We start from the raw sequence: 18,286 nt of genomic DNA on the forward strand, positions 1-18,286 counted from the left end.
TAAAGTCGACATTTCCACTTTATTCTCATAGTTTATTTTATAATTAAAGTAGAATGTTGTAAACTAAACTTCATCCTAAAATCAATGTTTAATTTACTAGATTTTCTCAAACCCCGTCACAAGTTAATGCAGCACATCAAATACTTTGTGTTAAGTGTTCCCCGACCCAGTCGTTAATCATTACGCTTTTTCTTTCTCCACATTACCAATCATCACACGATAAACGTCTTTGTGAAATTAAAACTAGTTATTAACTTAGCCGACAGAGTGTTCAGAACTTTAAAAATATCTTCGTTATACATCGCAGGATGAATACAAGCAAAACATACACTAGCAAGTACAGAAACAAGTACAACTTGGCTTGCAGTATTATCCAGTAGTATAGAAACAGTATTTACACATCTGACCTTTTAAAACTAAAGTATCTCCAGGCGACGGACGTGACTCCTTTTTTTCGGCAAAAGTTCTTCTGTTCATCATGTTCTACTTTACTTTTAGATCAGTTTCGGAATGCTCTCTGTCCATTTTCACCGCGCGGCATACCTATGCTACCGCCCACTATTTGGTGGTGTAGCATTGAAAAAGAGCCCTAGTGCAACAAATCTGCGTTTAGTGGTGTAGCAGTGAAAAAGGTCCCCACTTGAACAGTTTCCCGCTGCGCCACGTTCCGAACGTCATTTAGGCAATTTAAACCGGTGTTGCGGTATAAGAAAAATCCATATCATAAAAAAAATAAAAAACGGTTTTCGGTATGAACCAGTATACCGCCCAGCACTAGTTCCTACCCTCACCTATGGTCATGAGCTATGGGTAGTGACCGAAAGAACAAGATCGCGAATACAAGCGGCTGAAATGAGTTTCCTTTGCAGGGTGGCTGGGCTTTCCCTTAAAGATAGGGTGAGAAGCTCAGTCATCCGGGAGGGGCTCAGAGTAGAGCCGCTGCTCCTCCGCATCGAGAGGAGTCAGATGAGGTGGCTCGGGCATCTGATCAGGATGCCTCCTGGACACCTCCTTGGTGAGGTGTTCCGGGCACGTCCAACTGGGAGGAGGCCACAGGGAAGACCAAGGACACGCTGGAGGGACTATGTCTCCCAGCTGGCCTGGGAACACCTCGGGATTCTCCCGGAAGAGCTAGAAGAAGTGGCTGGGGAGAGGGAAGTCTGGGTATCTCTGCTCAAACTGCTGCCCCCGCGACCCAACCTCGGATAAGCAGAAGAGGATGGATGGCTCTAATAGGTTCATTCTTTTCAGAACCAAAAAAACTACATAGACATTTAGCTAAATCTACCATTACTGATACCATTATAGCACAATGTCAACACCGTCTTTTATTTTAGAACACAAACTGATGAAGCCCAGCCAGCGGTATACACAATGTACTTAGAATTTGCTACAAAATAGAGCTGCAGTGTTTGGTTGCAAGGTTATACTTTCACATCTAGAAGTTCAGTACAGAATTTAAATGAAGAAAACGACAGTAAAACATCACTTGCTGCTGCAGCTAAATTATTGTACTATTAAGAATAAAAGAATCTGAAGGGGAGAATGTAAATCTGCATGTGACATTCTAGTCATGGTCAACAAATTTTTTCAACACAGTGTAGAATACATGTGTACCCTTTTAAGATTCTATCATAATTAACTACTGATGGAAGGCTCAGCATTTTACTAACAGTTAGTAAACAGATTAGAACAGGCTTATAACACAACAGTCTCCAAATTTAGTTTGCTACTCTTGTCAAAGTAACCTCCAAGCTTAAATACCGTCAAAAGCAAATGCAATATATGTATGCCTTTTCTCTGCAAGTGCCAAGAACATTTTTTACTACCAATGTTAAATGCTCAGTAAAGAAAATGAAATGGTAAGCAACATTTCTAGTTGCCAGGTATGCACACTACGGCTGTCAAATTAAAATAAATTGTATATGAATTATGCTGTTCAAACAGTTCTCATTTGAGGCAAATGCTACACATTTGACTGTCAAAGAATGGTTGTTTCATACACACCAATTTTGGCACGGTGTTGCTCCTGACACACTATATATAAAACGCAGTATTTTACTGAGCTCTTTTTGCACCTCACTTCCATGATCAGCCTTTTCATAATTTTGAATGGTTAGCTTATCTTCATTAGTAATACGTACTGCCAGACTCCTTCACAACACAGTGGATTTTTCCTATGCCATTCTTCTGTATTTTGATCTACAAGTGCACTCAGTAGATTTTCTAAATGTCCCCCCTGTGCCCGAAAAGTATCGTTTTGCATTTGATTTGGTCACATTTACTCTTAAACCTGAGATCCCCAATGCTAAGAACTTCTTACTAAAGCAATTGGAAGACAAATCAGATTTTCCTCAATGCTTTAAAGCCCCAACTTTAAAGATCCTCATCATCCAACACACCACTTCCCACAAAATTAGTCTGTTTCACATAGCTCTGTTGATTTGACACACACTGCCAAAAACAATTAGGTTCAGTTAAAAATACTCAGGCCACCTTTATTTAAATATTACTGCATCTATGAAGAAGAAAAACAAGTAGGCAGATTATGTTGACCCTGACTCGACCGAATGACGATCCCACTTTTCTGGTTGAGTCCACAGGTGCTGACTGGATTTATTTTGATTGGCACAATGTAAGCGGTACCTTGCCACTACCCAAAAGCCACTTCCAAAATAAAACAAGTTCGTCTATGAAACTGCCTGCTCTTTTATTAAGCTCACTCACTCTCACCCTGTGGCTGTCTGCATGTTAGGCAGCAAGACACATCACAATACGTTTGCACCGCCACCGTAAGACTAAAGCCAAGCATTGCAAGCTGGACGTAAGTAACAGAGTTTATTATAAAGACAAAAGGAAAAATATAAGTTAATAAACATAGCAAAACTCATGGCTAGCACTCAAGGTTAATAAGGATATCAGCTCCTTTTTGTGGCTCACAAGAAGGATTATCGCAATCAGCAATCACTAATAGACTGAAAAAGAAGACAGTGTGATACAGATGCTTGGGATTTTGACGGCTCACATTGTCCAAGTACCGCCAGGATTTCTATTTGGCTGCTGGTATTGGTTTCTGCTGTGGCCACCACAGTGTTCATTACCATAATAAAAGAAGCATGCAACATTCTAGTAATGTTAACCTAGGTTCAAATACATTCAGATATTTACATATTTTATCATCTAAATATTCAAACCTCATTTTTGGGTGAATCTGATAGCCCTACTTGAAATCATACAGTATGCTACTTATCTGCAAAGCTGCACTACACAACAACACAAATGCCTCCACCCAGGTATCACAAATGAGAGACTGATTTTAAGCCATCTGCAAAAACTTCCAAAGGTTAATACAGTCAAACTATAAATGCAAGTTCTGGAAATAATTAAGCTGCATTTACATGTTATTATGAATATTCATGAGGAATATTTGTTGCATTACAAAACCAAAAAAAAAAAAAAAAAAAACCACCTAGGAGCCTGTACAAAAAAAAAAAGTAAATGGGATCCCGAAAAGTTTGAGAACCATCAAGAATTTGTATTTTGGTCCTACTTTTTAGGCTAGGATGCATGTGTATGTAAAAAGCTCTAAATCTGTCTGTTTTTATTTTATCGTTTAAAATAGGAAAATGAGATATGCAGCAATAAACATCACCAGATATCTACAGTCAATACAATAAGCTGACAAAGCTGTAAATGATACACCACAGCTATACAAATACAGTCATCTTTTCACACAGTGCCATATACTGTAGATAGATACTTTATTAATCCCCAAGGGGAAATTAACAATATATCCATTGTACAGTAATGGTACACCAATTTTTTTACAGTGTCAGCAGAAAACTGAATTTGGTTTTAAAGTGAATTGCTCCAAAACCACTTTTTTTTCTGCAGCTCTCAGACATCTTTGTTTACCTTATACCATTTCCTAATTAAAATCAACATTTTTTTAACCAAGCTAATTAAATAAATCTATTACTTCCAACACCCCCTTCTACTTGAAGTTGATCAAACATGTTATGCACTGGCATTTTTTAAATCATTTTTTCTGGTTGCAAGTAGTTCTCTCTGGATGCTTTTAGAGTACACACTACCACCAACATCTTATGAAAGCTGGGGACATGCAATACATTTCATTTTTAAATGTTATAATTTGCATTTCCTATTCTAACTAACCAAAGTAGATTACGGAGGATATTATTCATCACAGTAACAAAACCACAGTTGGCTGCATGACAGTTCACAGGGTCAGTACAACCATAGACTAAGCAGAGGCCAGAAAACCTGAATAGTTTCCCCAATGTCTTGTGAAAAGGTAGGTTTCTACGAAATGTTTACCACATTCACTCAAGACTCACAAAATTCCTAACGTCACAGTTATTGAAAGTGAAAAACTAGTGAACTACAAACAAACACTTTATGCTCTGTGGTTATTTCTAACAAAAAACAGTTCATTCCAAATCAAGTCAGGCCAGAACTTTAAAGAATGCTGCAAAAAAAAAAAAAAAAGTTAAGAATACTTCAAGAAAATGGGGAACATGCAGTGTATTTTTTTCCCTCAGTTTTAACATGGAACTTGAAAAAAAAATGTGTATTTTTTTCATTGCTAGAACCTCAATAATTATGAAAACATCTATTTAATTGGTCTTCAGGCAATTATGGATTCAAGTGAACATTCTGTCAAACTATTGATAAATTAACCCCAAAATAAAAAAACAAAATAATCAGTATACAATAATCCATGAAACACATGCAAGTGCTTGATAATGAGCACTAAGAATATTACAGAAGGTGCACACTGGCATTTGCTTCCTGCTGCACCAGTCACCCATTCTAAAAAAGGAACAGACTGAATTTAATTACTGTCTGCAGACCACATCCATAACTCAACTGCTAAAAATTACTGACAAACTTATCTGTAGTGTAAATGTGCCACAAACACGGGAAAAAGGGAGTCACATTCACACAGATTCTTATGAAATTGCCAAGTTGCCAGGTCTTGTATACCGCCTTGAATTAAGGTATCCGCTAAATAGAGAATAATAAAGTGCAGAATGCTAAATCACTTTCAAGTCTACAATAAATCCAATTAAATTTGGATTCATCCATCTATTAAAATTAATGCTTTTTATAATGTCTAGAACTAATTTATAAATTTGAACAGACTATGAAAAATAACCTTCCATCTGTTTTATGGTAACAGCTGGCTCTAAATTGACCTGGTCTGCAAGAGCATATGCATGAAAATGCCCTGTAAATGGATGGCAACCCTAGTTACTTCTTTGAACATAACCCTGAGACAGGTCCAAATCCCTACAAACAGTAGGATGGCTTCAGCTTTATGGATAAATTGATTGATGGGACACTAGACTTAACACAAATTTTTTTTATTCTCCCCCCTCCCATTATCTTTATTTATACCTAAGTCAATCTATAAGATATACAGACTGAAATTTCTCCCGTGTTAAATAATGTATGACTTTTTACAAATGTTCAGTAAATAAATTTGACAAATACACACAAGTGCTCTTACTCACCAAGCCCCGAAGAGTAAGAAACGGTCCTAAATGTCGCAAAAATCTCAGATCGACACAAATTTGGTCCTATTCTTAGAAGTTAAGAGTAAAAGCATTTGATAATTTTTTCCAAATTTAGGAAACTTCTGACTTCAGAAGCATTTAGGAAATCATGAGATGTCCTAACATGCAAGGAGCTGTCGGATGATAGCATGCAGGTAGAGAAAATGCAGAGTGTTTTGGAAATGCTGAACAACAATGAACTTGTAAAAAGATGTCAACTTGACAGAGATGGAATAATTTTTGTAACAAATCTTATACATGACGTGATCGTTCCATGCGCTGTCAGTTGAAATGAAGCGTTGGTAACGTTCCCCTTTTTTGGCCGCAGGAAAAAATGCAGCTTTACAAATGGCAATGACTTGAGTATGTCATAACCACTCATTTAAAAAAATTTTGCACAAAGCTTTGAATGCCCTTACAACATAGGAAGATTAATACATTTTCCTACCACTCTGTGTGAGGTACTGCTAAAACAAACTGCATTCATACAACTCTGCAGGCACATAAAGATTGCTGCACCAAGTGGTGAATGAGTGGACATATGTGGATCACAAGTGATATCACAGTATTAACACACAGGAGGTCAGGGATGCAAACTGTATTGTAAGGCCAGTACATTACCCTGAAGATAGGCAGGGCTGGATGGGTAATTGACAATAAAAATGTCAAAGATACGCTGAGCTCTGCATTACCTGAACCCCTGGAATATTTGTTTTACTCTTTACAATCCAGAGAAGGTTCAAGACAGCAGGTTTGGACTCCCGGGACTCTGGATAAATACAACCTCACAGAAGAGAACAGGTGGGGTCACAGAGATAGACACGTCACATGACTGTTGAAGACTATCAAGAGTGAATGAGACTTCAATAACAGCACAAGAACGGCCATGGTTAGTTTCAGTAACTGACTTTACAAAGGAGTTTCTTGTGGCCATAGCAGTGGGGAAGCGATTCTTCTGAAAATACAGCTGTGGATCATTCATTGTTAAATAAACATGACATTATCAGGCTTAACTCATTCTGTGTGCATGTATCTTGGCCTTTCCATCTTGGTGCTCACTACTGTATTATTCTTGAAGCTGCTGCGAATGTCTTGGATCAACGCATGACTTTAGAGTACTTAATGAGAATGGTATAAACCTTTTACTTGAACATATTCATGTCACTTTGAATATTATCATCTTTATGGTGAAGCCTTAATACAACAGTGTCAGAAAAATATAAGGCATCATGACTGTCAAGTAAACAAAAAACCCCTTCCCAAGTGCCATCTTGCACCTCGGATTGCCATAAAATCATGGTGTCATTTACACTCAAACAAACTCTTACTCCTAGCTGACAGTAAATGTAGGACACATCATAAATAATTCTGTTATCCTACTCTGTGGTAATCTTTGTCAGACATTTAAGGCAATTCCTGGAAGTAATTCTGAGATGCTTGACAAATACAGGCACATGACTAAAACGTGAAAGTGAAACTTCTGCCTAAAGAAGCTCAAGACAAAAAGAGCCATCATATTCAGAGTAAGGCATCATAAAGGCATACTACCATTGGTATAAAGAAAGGATCCCCAGTAGCATTTCCTGACAACCTTCTGTCTGCTGAATAATTTGTTGGGGGAAAAAGTACTTAGTGTGTCAGAAAGTGCTATATAAATAAAATGTTTTATTATTATTAGAGGATGAGCAGCACTGTTCATAATGGCACCAAGTTTTAATTTTCTCCTCTGCTACTATCAGTGCGTCGAGAGTGTGCACCATAACTGAGCCTGCCTTCTTCTTCGTCAGTGTATTGATTTGGTGGGCCTTTCTTAAAAGTGACTTTGCCAGCCCTGGACACCAAAGCATACAAAACTCACACTGGAGATCAGAGTCATAGAACATGTAAAGGATGTCACTACCCACATTTAAAAGAGAAGTCCAAGTTATTTCTTCACAAACATGGTATATGTGAATTGTCCATGCCAAGCTTTCTTCTAAATTTAAGCATTTTCTATAACTTTTAAAAGATACATAGCCTGTCCTGGCGTTTTATAATGGAGGTCATGGTGCTCATTCCCCAAACAGCAAACAAAAGCCTAAAAACCTAGAGAATATGTCCAATTTGAAGTAGCAAAGGCTTCAATTTAAGAAAATATTCATTTTTGCATTCACAAGGCATCCTTGTGATAATGAAAGGAAACCAAATAATCATTTTATCAAAGAATCTTGCAACTATTTTTCTTAGGGTAAGAACATATTTCCATTTGGCTTATCTTATGACAAGACCCCAACACAAAACTATACTCTGCTTATTATCCTACTTTTGCCTCCGAAGTTCTACTTTTCAAGCAGTTATGTTCTGCAATGGCTTGTGATAACAGACAGATGTGTGCTTACAGCATGTGATTAATTTTTCCAAAACAGTGCTTACCTTTAATCCATTACATTCAGTGTAATTTTACATTGCCCAGAGAGTGAGATTCACACTAAGATGCAGCATAGTGAAACGCCACTTAACAGTTTCACTGTACTTTGTACAAATTAAAATCAATTTGTAAACACACAGGGAAGAACAAAAACTGATGCAGAACATGCCACTGCACTACCTGCAGAAGCCGGCATAAAAGGAGCTCCGAGAGCAGTCAGTTGGCAGTGTCCAATGTTTTGGGTTTCATGGGATGGGTGGTGAAGGTGTAAACCATACATAGTAATACAGCACAAGTCAAGCCTGTAAACCATTGCCTTGTTTGAAGGCTTTATTAGCCACAGATTATTAGTACACTTTGCTGGTTTGGTAGAAAAATGCAGAAACTGTGCCTCTGATTCGTTAACTGCCAAGAGGCGTGGGGGAAAAGAGTGGCATGTGGGTAGCCTCCGAGAGAGGGTGAGTGAAGTGAAGCTTTTAGCACATGGTGGAAGCATATGCATAATGAAAGAATATAAGCAATCATTAAATGTGCCTCGTTGTTAACAAAACTCTAACAGCAATTCACGTCAGGGCATCAACATTCAGTGTCAATAACCACTTGGTGATGTCTTTGTAAGGCGAAACCATACCCCTGGCCTGGAGTGGTGCTGCAGACAGAGAGCAGCGCCTTGAGCATGGGAAAGGCGCCATATAAATAAAATGTATTATTATTATTAAGTGATAGGGAAAAATGCATAAACTGCTTTAAAAAATGGCTGAATCTCATAACAATGGTTTGCTTTTTTTTTTTTTTTTTTTTTTATATAAACTTCTTAAAACATGGATACATGGTTTTGTAATTTGTGTGAAACCAAGATTCTGATTTAATAATATTTTTGACTTGAAAAATGAAAGCTTTTTCATTCAACAATGGACCTGTGTACCCCATTAGTCCTACTGGAAGTTGCAAGAACAGACAAGCAATTTTAAAAATGTATTTAAAAACAAACCAAAACACAAAACTTCAGAACATGATTTTATGCGGAAAATTACTTTTGGGGTTTCCAATATACTGTCTTAGGTTACCAGAAACATTTTCACAGCCAATACAGGGGCTACTGTTACAGACTATTTCTGAGAATATAGAATGTCTAGGAAGTAACTTTACAAAGGTATGGTGTATTTATATAACACTGTATGGTTCTCTATTCTGTATAGACAGCCGGTTTTAACTCAGTTTAAACCTTGTGGAAAGGGCCTTCCACTGAAATTTTAGTTTGTGCATCCCGAGTCTTCTGTTCCTTACATTCTTTGCCTTGTGGACTATTTTATGAAACCTCAGCATTTGGAGTGATTTCATGGTAGTGGTCTGAATAATTTGTGTTATGCATATCACACCCTCTACTATTTTATTATTACTTGTTTTGTTGTGTGTGTGTGTGTATATTATATATATATATATATATATATATATATATATATTATATATATATACAAAATATAAAAAATATGTCATCTTCAATACATATTGACCATCTTGTTTTGATTATATTTGCATATATTATATATATTTGTATGGAAAATATTTTGCACACCCTTACAATTATTGTGGCTTATACTTTCATATTTACAGTAATTAGTGGTATTCTATATTGCCCATTACAAAATATATGAATATACTGGTTCTACTCAATTTTTTTCCCTATTTTTTTTTTTGCATTTCTACTCCTTATACTGATGTTATTGTCTTTTGGAATGAAAGTATTCTTTCATTGTACAATGTATTTATTCCCTTTAAATCTTGAGTAGTTTGACTGCCATTAGAAAATTAATTCTTACCTTTTTTCCCCCTCCTTGGGCCATTTTAAACGTTGTGTATAAACAATAGCAACATGTTTCACCATAGCAGAGTAGCAAATTAATACATACCAAGACTGTGAAGAAATAGGTTTGTTTTTTTTTTCTAAATCAAAAGTTATGTGAAGTCTGAGAGAGTTTGTTCTGCCCTTTCTTATGTAGTTCTTGTGTGTTAATAAAAGCAATGATTAAATCAAATCCAAAAATAAAAATTGTCACTTGCTACCTGCTCTAATAGATCTTCCATTTCATCATTATACAAAGTTATGGTCTGTTATACCTGCATTTTTATCACTCTTTAATATTGTTCTTTATTAGTATGCTGCTACTGGAGTATGTGAATTTCCCCTTGGGATTAATAAAGTATCTATCTATCTAGTCAATCTGCTTAAAAGTACCTTTAAAGTTCTAGGAAGAATCATGATACCAAATCACGTGCACCAACTGAACTACATTAGCTGATAAATCAGCCAACCACTATGATACAGCCACTTTTTTTTCCTTCTCAAATTAACACTACTATACAAGTATGGTGAACTGAAACTTTTCGTACCCATTGGAAGAGCACATTAAACTGGTTGGCTAAGAAAACAATGCATAGGCCAATAACGACACAGCTTTGTTGACACTATCATTAAGCCAACCAGGCCTCGTCCAATAACTGAAGAGACACAAGCGGAGCATCATCGAGACACAAGGCAGAAGAATTAAAGGCAAACAAAAAAGCAGTTGCCACATCGTCCCTGTCATCAGGTCACTCTGCTAGGGGGTTTCTGGCTGGCTACTCGGGAATCTTATTGTTTTTTTAAAATCGTAATATTCTGGGTTATTATTTGAGTAAAGCGACACGTTTAAACAAACACCCACGAGGTTTCATATCAAAAAACAATCTTTAAAAAAGTAATCGTCATATCGCAGAATATCAAAGTCACTTTCAGTTGTGAGAAATTGTGTAGTGGTGCCTGGTTATTTTAGCAGTAATGGTTTAAAGCTTGTAGAATGCTCTTAAAAATCTTTCAAAATGATTCATTCACATCAGTGAACGAGTACCAGTCGTGCGGGCAGCACAGGCCTTGTGATGACACAGCAGGAAAAAAGGCAAAGACAGAAACGAAACTGTGCAGTACAACAGATAGCCATCAACAGGAACGTTTAGTAAAGCTTTAAGCCCTAATAATAAAACCAATCTCCCAGAGGGTCGCTGGACATCTGTGGACCGTATCTTTATCCAATATTCTATTAGACGACCTTATAACTATAAAGAAAACTTTGGGGTAACAGTGGCACTCCTGACAAGTAATGTTAGCCGATGTTTAAATGGTATCCTGTACTTCTCCATTGCTCACGGTTTTACGTGCTGTCAGTATACCTCAATTTCTTTAACGGGTGGTGTCCGAAAACAGAGCTTTTTCGATTTCAGGAATCAAGCTCTGTAGTTGATGTTTAACAAATCCCGAGTCGTTTAACCTCAGGGGAGCTGGTTTCGTCAGCTCAGGGTGCCGGTAGGCCCAAAGCCTATAGCGCCGTCTAGTTTGTTCTTAATACTGAGCGGCTACATTCGCTCCTTATGACCGGCATTTATGCGCAGGTAGGCCCTACTGATGGCCACCGCTATAATACTGCAATTTTCTCCCACCGCCCCACATAATGGCCACACTTGCCAGTTATACAAAGCCCCAGAATGACAACCAAATGGTGACACTCCACTGGCTTGACGTTCGCGTAAACCCAACCGCTTCACGATAAAATTACTCAGCAGTTGTCAGGTCCGAGGTTAAAACCCATTTAACCGTCAAATAAATAATCAACTTCACTTGAAAATGCCGTTTGAGAAAATTAAACTACCATTTTTCTCTGTTCCTCCCACTGGTTTGCTGAGGTAACATCACCTCATCAACGATGATTCATTAAAAATTCATTTAGGCAAAGAAAAATTACATCCTAGATACAAAACATGAAGCTTTCTCAATAACACTTACTCGCCCCCCGTAGCCATGCTGGTCTCTTCGCAGTGTGTACCAAACTAATTTACAGATATATTACTGGAGCCTTAAACGACAAATGCAAGCAGCCTTCCAGTCCGTGTGCTCTCGCTCTCCTTCTCAAACTAGCGCTACCAGCTCTGCCCAGGCACGAAACGGCCAATCGATCTTCTTGCTAGGCCACAATAAGCCCTGCCCACATGAGGGAAGGGTGGAACGACGGCGATGGGAAGAAGCGAGTCCATTGGATGGAGTAGTGCAGATATAGCCAATAAAAATATCAAATGGCGTACAGGATTAGAAATTAGCATTTTAATTGGACAATCAAGTGTCAGTTTGTAGAAACTATAGAAACTTCCGCCTGAAAGAGAGTAAGCAGAGTTGTAAGGGGGAAATACATCAGCGTAATAATAAAAGAAAGAGAAAGAAAGAAAATAGTTTGAAACATGTAGTGCCGATATAAGACCAAATGAAAAGTGTTCAATTATAAAATAGAGAAGCACATTTCGTAACGCTTCTAGAAGTTTCTGGACTTGAACAGAACGGTCTTTAATGCAGGTGTTCACAAACTCGATGTCGTAACTTCTAGCTTTCGTCATTGTTTAAACAATGGCATTTTTTGTCGAATGTTTTCAGTTATAGAATTGATTATGTGGATATTTTGTTCATGGCATCATTTCCTAGAGCTAACAATACCCGTCAATGTATAAATCAATCTATTTAGGAGGAAAACGAAAATATGATCAATGGCTGTTGATATAACTATATACTGTAGTTAAATGATGTACGTATATAATCACGAAATTCGAATAAGTACCTAGCAAATAAGTAGCCAATTTATTAAATATGCTAGGGTGGATTGGTTATGGACAGCATAGGATTGAAAATGAGTACTTTCTCCTGGCCCATAATATCACTAATTAAATTCCTATCTCTGACTTTCTAAATTGACAAATTTTAGCACTTAAGCCCAAACGCAAGTGTCCTTTTTATACATTTACGGGGCAATTAATTGGTGTCAAGGTCCTCTTTTTTATTGAACGACTATGTTAGCAAGCTAATAAAAATAAAACGCTAATAAAAACCAAGCTAGAAGTGAAATAATTGTTTTATTGGAAAAAATAAAAAATACATTAAAATATAAACGTGAAATAATAAATATACATTACACAAGCTATTAATTAGTAAAAAAAAATTGAGAAATATGCAAACCAAATACAATATAGAACTTTTTAGAAAACATTTTACATACATTACTTGTGTAAAAAGTCAACTTTTTCTTGAAGTGTCTTTTATTCGTAATTTAAATATATAGATAGAACTATAATAATATATAGATAGAAATAAATACATTGAAATTTAAAGAACAGTTTTCAAAAGATTTTTCCATTTTGGTGATTTTCACTATTAAAAAATAAAGCGTGTCATTAATGACATTGCTGACCTAACTTTGCCAACTAGATAGATAGATAAAGGGGAAATTCACATACTCCAGCAGCAGCATACTGATACAAAAAACAATATTAAAGATTGATAACAATGTAGGTAAAAACAGACAATAACTTTGTATAATGTTAACGTTTACATCCCCGCCCCCGGGTGGAATTGAAGAGTCGCATAGTTTGGGGGAGGAACGATCTTCTCAGTCTGTCAGTGGAGCAGGACAGTGACAGCAGTCTGTCGCTGAAGCTGCTCTTCTGTCTGGAGATGACACTGTTTAGTGGATGGACTCTTCAAACAAATACAGATCTAAGGATGTAAAAAGCAATGAATTCTTATGTTCAGAAATTTTCAATTGCCGCCATGCATTTCTTTTTGTCATTGTTCATTTCGTATCCTGGACTTTATCATGCATGCCTATGAGCCATCGGGTTTGCTTACTGCTCATTGGCTCTATATTCAGGACTAGCAGCAGCACCTGCGATTGTCCAGGTATGTAATTTTAAGGCAGAACTATCTAACTTCTATAAATGGTGGTTGTTAAAGTGTACCCTTCCAGAGACAAACTAAATTAATTGAATTTATTTCAGGGCACAAAATCCTGAAAAAGGCACTGTCCTTAAAACCCACTGTAGTCCCCACAGAGTCAAAGTTTTGGGTTCCAAAGTAGTCTAGTGTCTGTTACTGACCAAGTGGGATATGTGTGCAAAGTTTTGAGATTGTGAGGAAGTGGAATTGTATAAATAACAATGCACACACACATTGAGCTGTGTATATTAGAGCATACGTTACTTCTAGCTTGTCTTTGTACTTCAACATCTTCTTTGTCATTCTTCATCACTTAATCTCCTTCAACGGTTTGCTTGATGCTCAGCAAATGTCGCTGCTCATCTTCTTCTTCCTGCCATTATGGTGGTCATCGCTTGGTTTTTAGGTCGCTTTGCTCTAAACACACAACACAGGTCACTTTGCTGTCCTTTAATTACGTTTATTAAAGTTTGATGTTTGATCATCAATAAACACAATAAATCTAAAAACAGGAGGCATGCCCAATAAATCACAATTAAAAAAGTAAAATCACAACCAATAAAATCAAGTAATATGTATGGGAAAAACAACTATAATGTATATAAGAGTATTTTAAGTTATGTTAAATATAATGATTACAGAAATGTCTCTTTTATATAATTCTGTTTGTATATACCATATAAGGAATGGTTCATCCATCCATCCATCCATTTTCCAACCCGCTGAATCCGAACACAGGGTCACGGGGGTCTGCTGGAGCCAATCCCAGCCAACACAGGGCACAAGGCAGGGAACCAATCCCGGGCAGGGTGCCAACCCACCGCAGGACAAACACAAACACACCCACACACCAAGCACACACTAGGGCCAATTGAGAATCGCCAATCCACCTAACCTGCATGTCTTTGGACTGTGGGAGGAAACCGGAGCGCCCGGAGGAAACCCATGCAGACACGGGGAGAACATGCAAACTCCACGTAGGGAGGACCCGGGAAGTGAACCCGGGTCCCCAGAAGGAATGGTTCAGCTTAAGCAAAGTTTTTTTTTTTTTAGGATAAAAGAGGAGACTGCATCAGTCAGTGGGTCAGATGAGTTCAGTTCGTTTCAGATCAGATTAGATGAGAAAGGGATAAACTAAAGAAGAATCGAGACCAACAGTCAGGAAGCTGCAGGGATTCTTTTTTCATTTTGTGGAATGTTCAATCATTTTTCATGTTATATTCAATAAGGGAAGATGACACCTGTTGTTAATCTGCATCCCATCTGAATGTGTGGAAAGACACAACATTATGTTCACACCACAACATCCAAAACCAAAACAGAAAAAGCCTGTTATTTGTAGAAGGTCGGGTAAGGTGTCTTTGGAGTTATAGAGGGCGCTGTGTGACACTACAAAAGATTAGACATACACAACATTAAACTCTGTACCTGTTATACACTTGACTTTAAATTCTGAAAGGGATTATCAATAGATGGGTTTGAGAAGACCTTGCCTTAATTACAAGGGGTCCTCGGGTTACGACACGGTTCTGTTCCAACAACAGTGATGTAACCCGAATTTTGGTGTAAGTCGAAACACACCCTAAGCCTAAGTCATTTACCTATCCTAACACATTTGTACAATCACAGTCTAGAACATGAAAACACAACTAAGCCACAGAAAAATGAAAATGACATAAATATACTGTACAATATAGAACTTTTTAGAAAACATTTAACATTTACAGTACACTGTACTGTAGTAACAGAAAAAAATGAGTGTAAAAACAAATCCTTACCTTTATTCCTTCTCATGTCTCAATTTTTAAAAGTTTTTATGGGAGGGAGCGTTGTAAACTCAAAACATCGTACGTTGAGACGTTGTAACCCGTGGACCCCCTTAAACAAGACAGCAGCAAGACTGCACAAATGAAAGGGCAGATTATAGCGGCATCACAGAGTCGCTGAGATCCAGGATATAGTACTTCAGTTTAGGAAGGTAGGCAGTCAAGACCCCCTCTGATGCGTCCTTGTCACCATCTGACACACCCACAGCACAAGAAGCGATTATCACCCTGCCATTTTGAAGAGTCTATGTGCAGTTAGAAGTAGCTGGAAATGATCACTGGGGACAGCTGACTTAGAAGGGAGGGCTATATAATGGCACCAACATCAGCAATAAGTCATCAAAGTATGAGCTAGCATTTCATCATTCAAATAATGAAGGGATAAAGCCTACAAAAAGGCCAACCCTGCCAAAGTCACACAAAGTCCAGCTACTGCAGTGACAGTGACACGTCCTTCTGAGGCCAGCGAGCTACCTAAAGTAGCTATAAAACAACAAGAATCGATTGGGTTGGTGCTGACTAGCACCACACAGTACTAGACTAGCTATTTCTTATAATTGCTAAACATACATATATTTTATATAGTACCTTTTAATTATATTAACACCATAACCATTCAAAATTCTATATACAATTTATTTTATATAGTGAGTGCCCTGTATATCTCTCAAATCAGTGATGGTATGACTTGAGTGTATTTTCTCTGTAAACACTATGCTATATAACCATTCAACCATAGTTCTACAGTACATAATCATAAAAATGATTTACCCTTTCCTACTACCCCCCCCCCCCCCCCCGTTTATTTCTGCACATTTTACTCAATGAATGCTTCAGACTTCTAAACAAAATGTAATATTAAAAAAGAGAGATCCTGTGAAAGCACAATACAGTTTTTAAAGCAAAGAACAGTGGGGCTAAAATTCCCCAACAGGGATGTGAAATTCTGATGTCAAATTAAAGAAGTTTGAAATTTCATATCCCTGTTGGGGAATTTTAGCCCCACTGTTCTTTGCAGAACTGCTCCATTTAGACACATTGGTAGATTTGCTGTTCTGAACTGTTTGTTTCAGGTCCTTCCACAGTATCTCTATTGGGTTCATGTCATCACTTTAACTAGGAAGAGTTAGGAGGAGGAGGAGGAGGAGGTTGGGGGGCATGCACTGATACAGCATGTTGCCGCACCGACCACCCGGTGAACCACCTCAAGATCCCAAATCAGGAGCCAAGCACAGCCTCAGATCAGGTGACACCTCAGCACCACACTAGTTTGAATAGAGTGGAACAGTGCAAGGTTTTTTGAAACAGTGGCTGGAGTGTTAATCCTGCCACGCACCCTCAAGTTTTCCCTGTAAGTTGGAGGACCTGCTTGCAGGGCTGGATGCAGGTTAATGTCATACCCAGGAAGGAGAAATTGCAGGTCAAGGGCCTTGCTCAAGGGCCCAATGGAGTGGAATACGTCTGGCACTTAAGGGACTTGACTAGGCCATTCCAAAACTTTACAACTGAAATGGCTCAGAAGAAGCAAAATTAAACTTGCTACTGTGATTTGGCTCATTGTCCTACTGCATAACCCAATTAAGCTTCAGTATGACCAGACTTTCTCTTTAAGAATCTTTTCATATAAAGTGCAGAATTTAATGATTCCTTCAATAATGGCAAGTCTTCCAGCTCCTGAGGGAGCAAATCATCCCCACACCATCATATTATCACTTCCATGTTTTGTTGTAGGAATGATGCCCTTAGCGTTGAATGCTGAATAAGTTTTACATCAGACTTAATGGCACCCATGTAGTCCAGAGTGTTCTACTTTTGATTCATTTGTACATAGAACATTATTCCAGAAGGCTATGTGATCACCCAGGTGTTTCTTTGCAAATGCAAGACAAGCACTGATATTACTTTTGGACAGCTCAATTTGCTGTCTTACTAGTCTCCATCTCTTTCTTATTGTAGAGTGATGAATACTAATTTAGCTGAGGCAAAGGCAGCCTGCAAGTCTTTGGATGTTCTCCTGGGATCCTCAGTGCCTTCTTGAGTAAGTCATTGCTGTGCCCTTGGGGTATTCTTGGCAGGCCTGCCGTTCCTGGGATTATTCATCGCTGTTCCAAATGTTCTCAATGTGGTGTAGTGAAGTCCCACAGCCCTACTAGAAATGGCCTGTAAATATTTTCTAACAACTTTTTTCTCATTTCTTCTAGAATTTCCTTCACTTATGCATAATGTTTTTCAAACCTTGTGGCGGCTACTTCACTTGTGTAGTAAAGGTCAATATATGGTTAAGGCTAGATTCATCTAGTCTGGCTGACTTCAGTCACCGTTATGTCTAATTATCAGATAGATTAGATAGATACTTTATTAATCCCAAGGGGAAATTCATATACTCCAGCAGCAGCACACTGATAAAGAAACTATTAAAGAGTGATAACAATGCAGGTATACAGACAATAACTTTGAATAATGTTAACGTTTACCCCCCCCCCCCCCCCGGGTGGTATTGAAGAGTCGCATAGTGTGGGGGAGGAATGATCTCCTCAGTCTGTCAGTGGAGCAGGAAAGTGACAGCAGTCTGTCGCTGAAGCTGCTCCTCTGTCTGGAGATGATACTGTTCAGTGGATGCAGTGGATTCTCCATGATTGACAGGAGCCTGCTCAGCACCCATCGCTCTGCCACGGATGTCAAACTG

The 18,286-nt window shown here is 38.0% G+C and overlaps 1 protein-coding gene across 1 annotated transcript in view; it reads right to left on the reverse strand.

Annotated features, from left to right (window-relative positions):
- vcp (valosin containing protein) overlaps window positions 1-11,992 on the reverse strand; it is a 41,371-nt gene extending 29,379 nt beyond the window's left edge. Inside the window, exon 1 of the mRNA XM_028805752.2 lies at window positions 11,804-11,992. Within this exon, the coding sequence (XP_028661585.1) occupies window positions 11,804-11,820 (17 nt within the window). The 5' untranslated portion in view covers window positions 11,821-11,992. The remainder of the gene's footprint in view (window positions 1-11,803) is intronic.
- Between the last annotated feature and the right edge of the window lie 6,294 nt (window positions 11,993-18,286).

Source organism: Erpetoichthys calabaricus, chromosome 7 (assembly GCF_900747795.2).
Source record: "Erpetoichthys calabaricus chromosome 7, fErpCal1.3, whole genome shotgun sequence".
NCBI classification, from domain to species: Eukaryota; Metazoa; Chordata; class Cladistia; order Polypteriformes; family Polypteridae; genus Erpetoichthys; species Erpetoichthys calabaricus.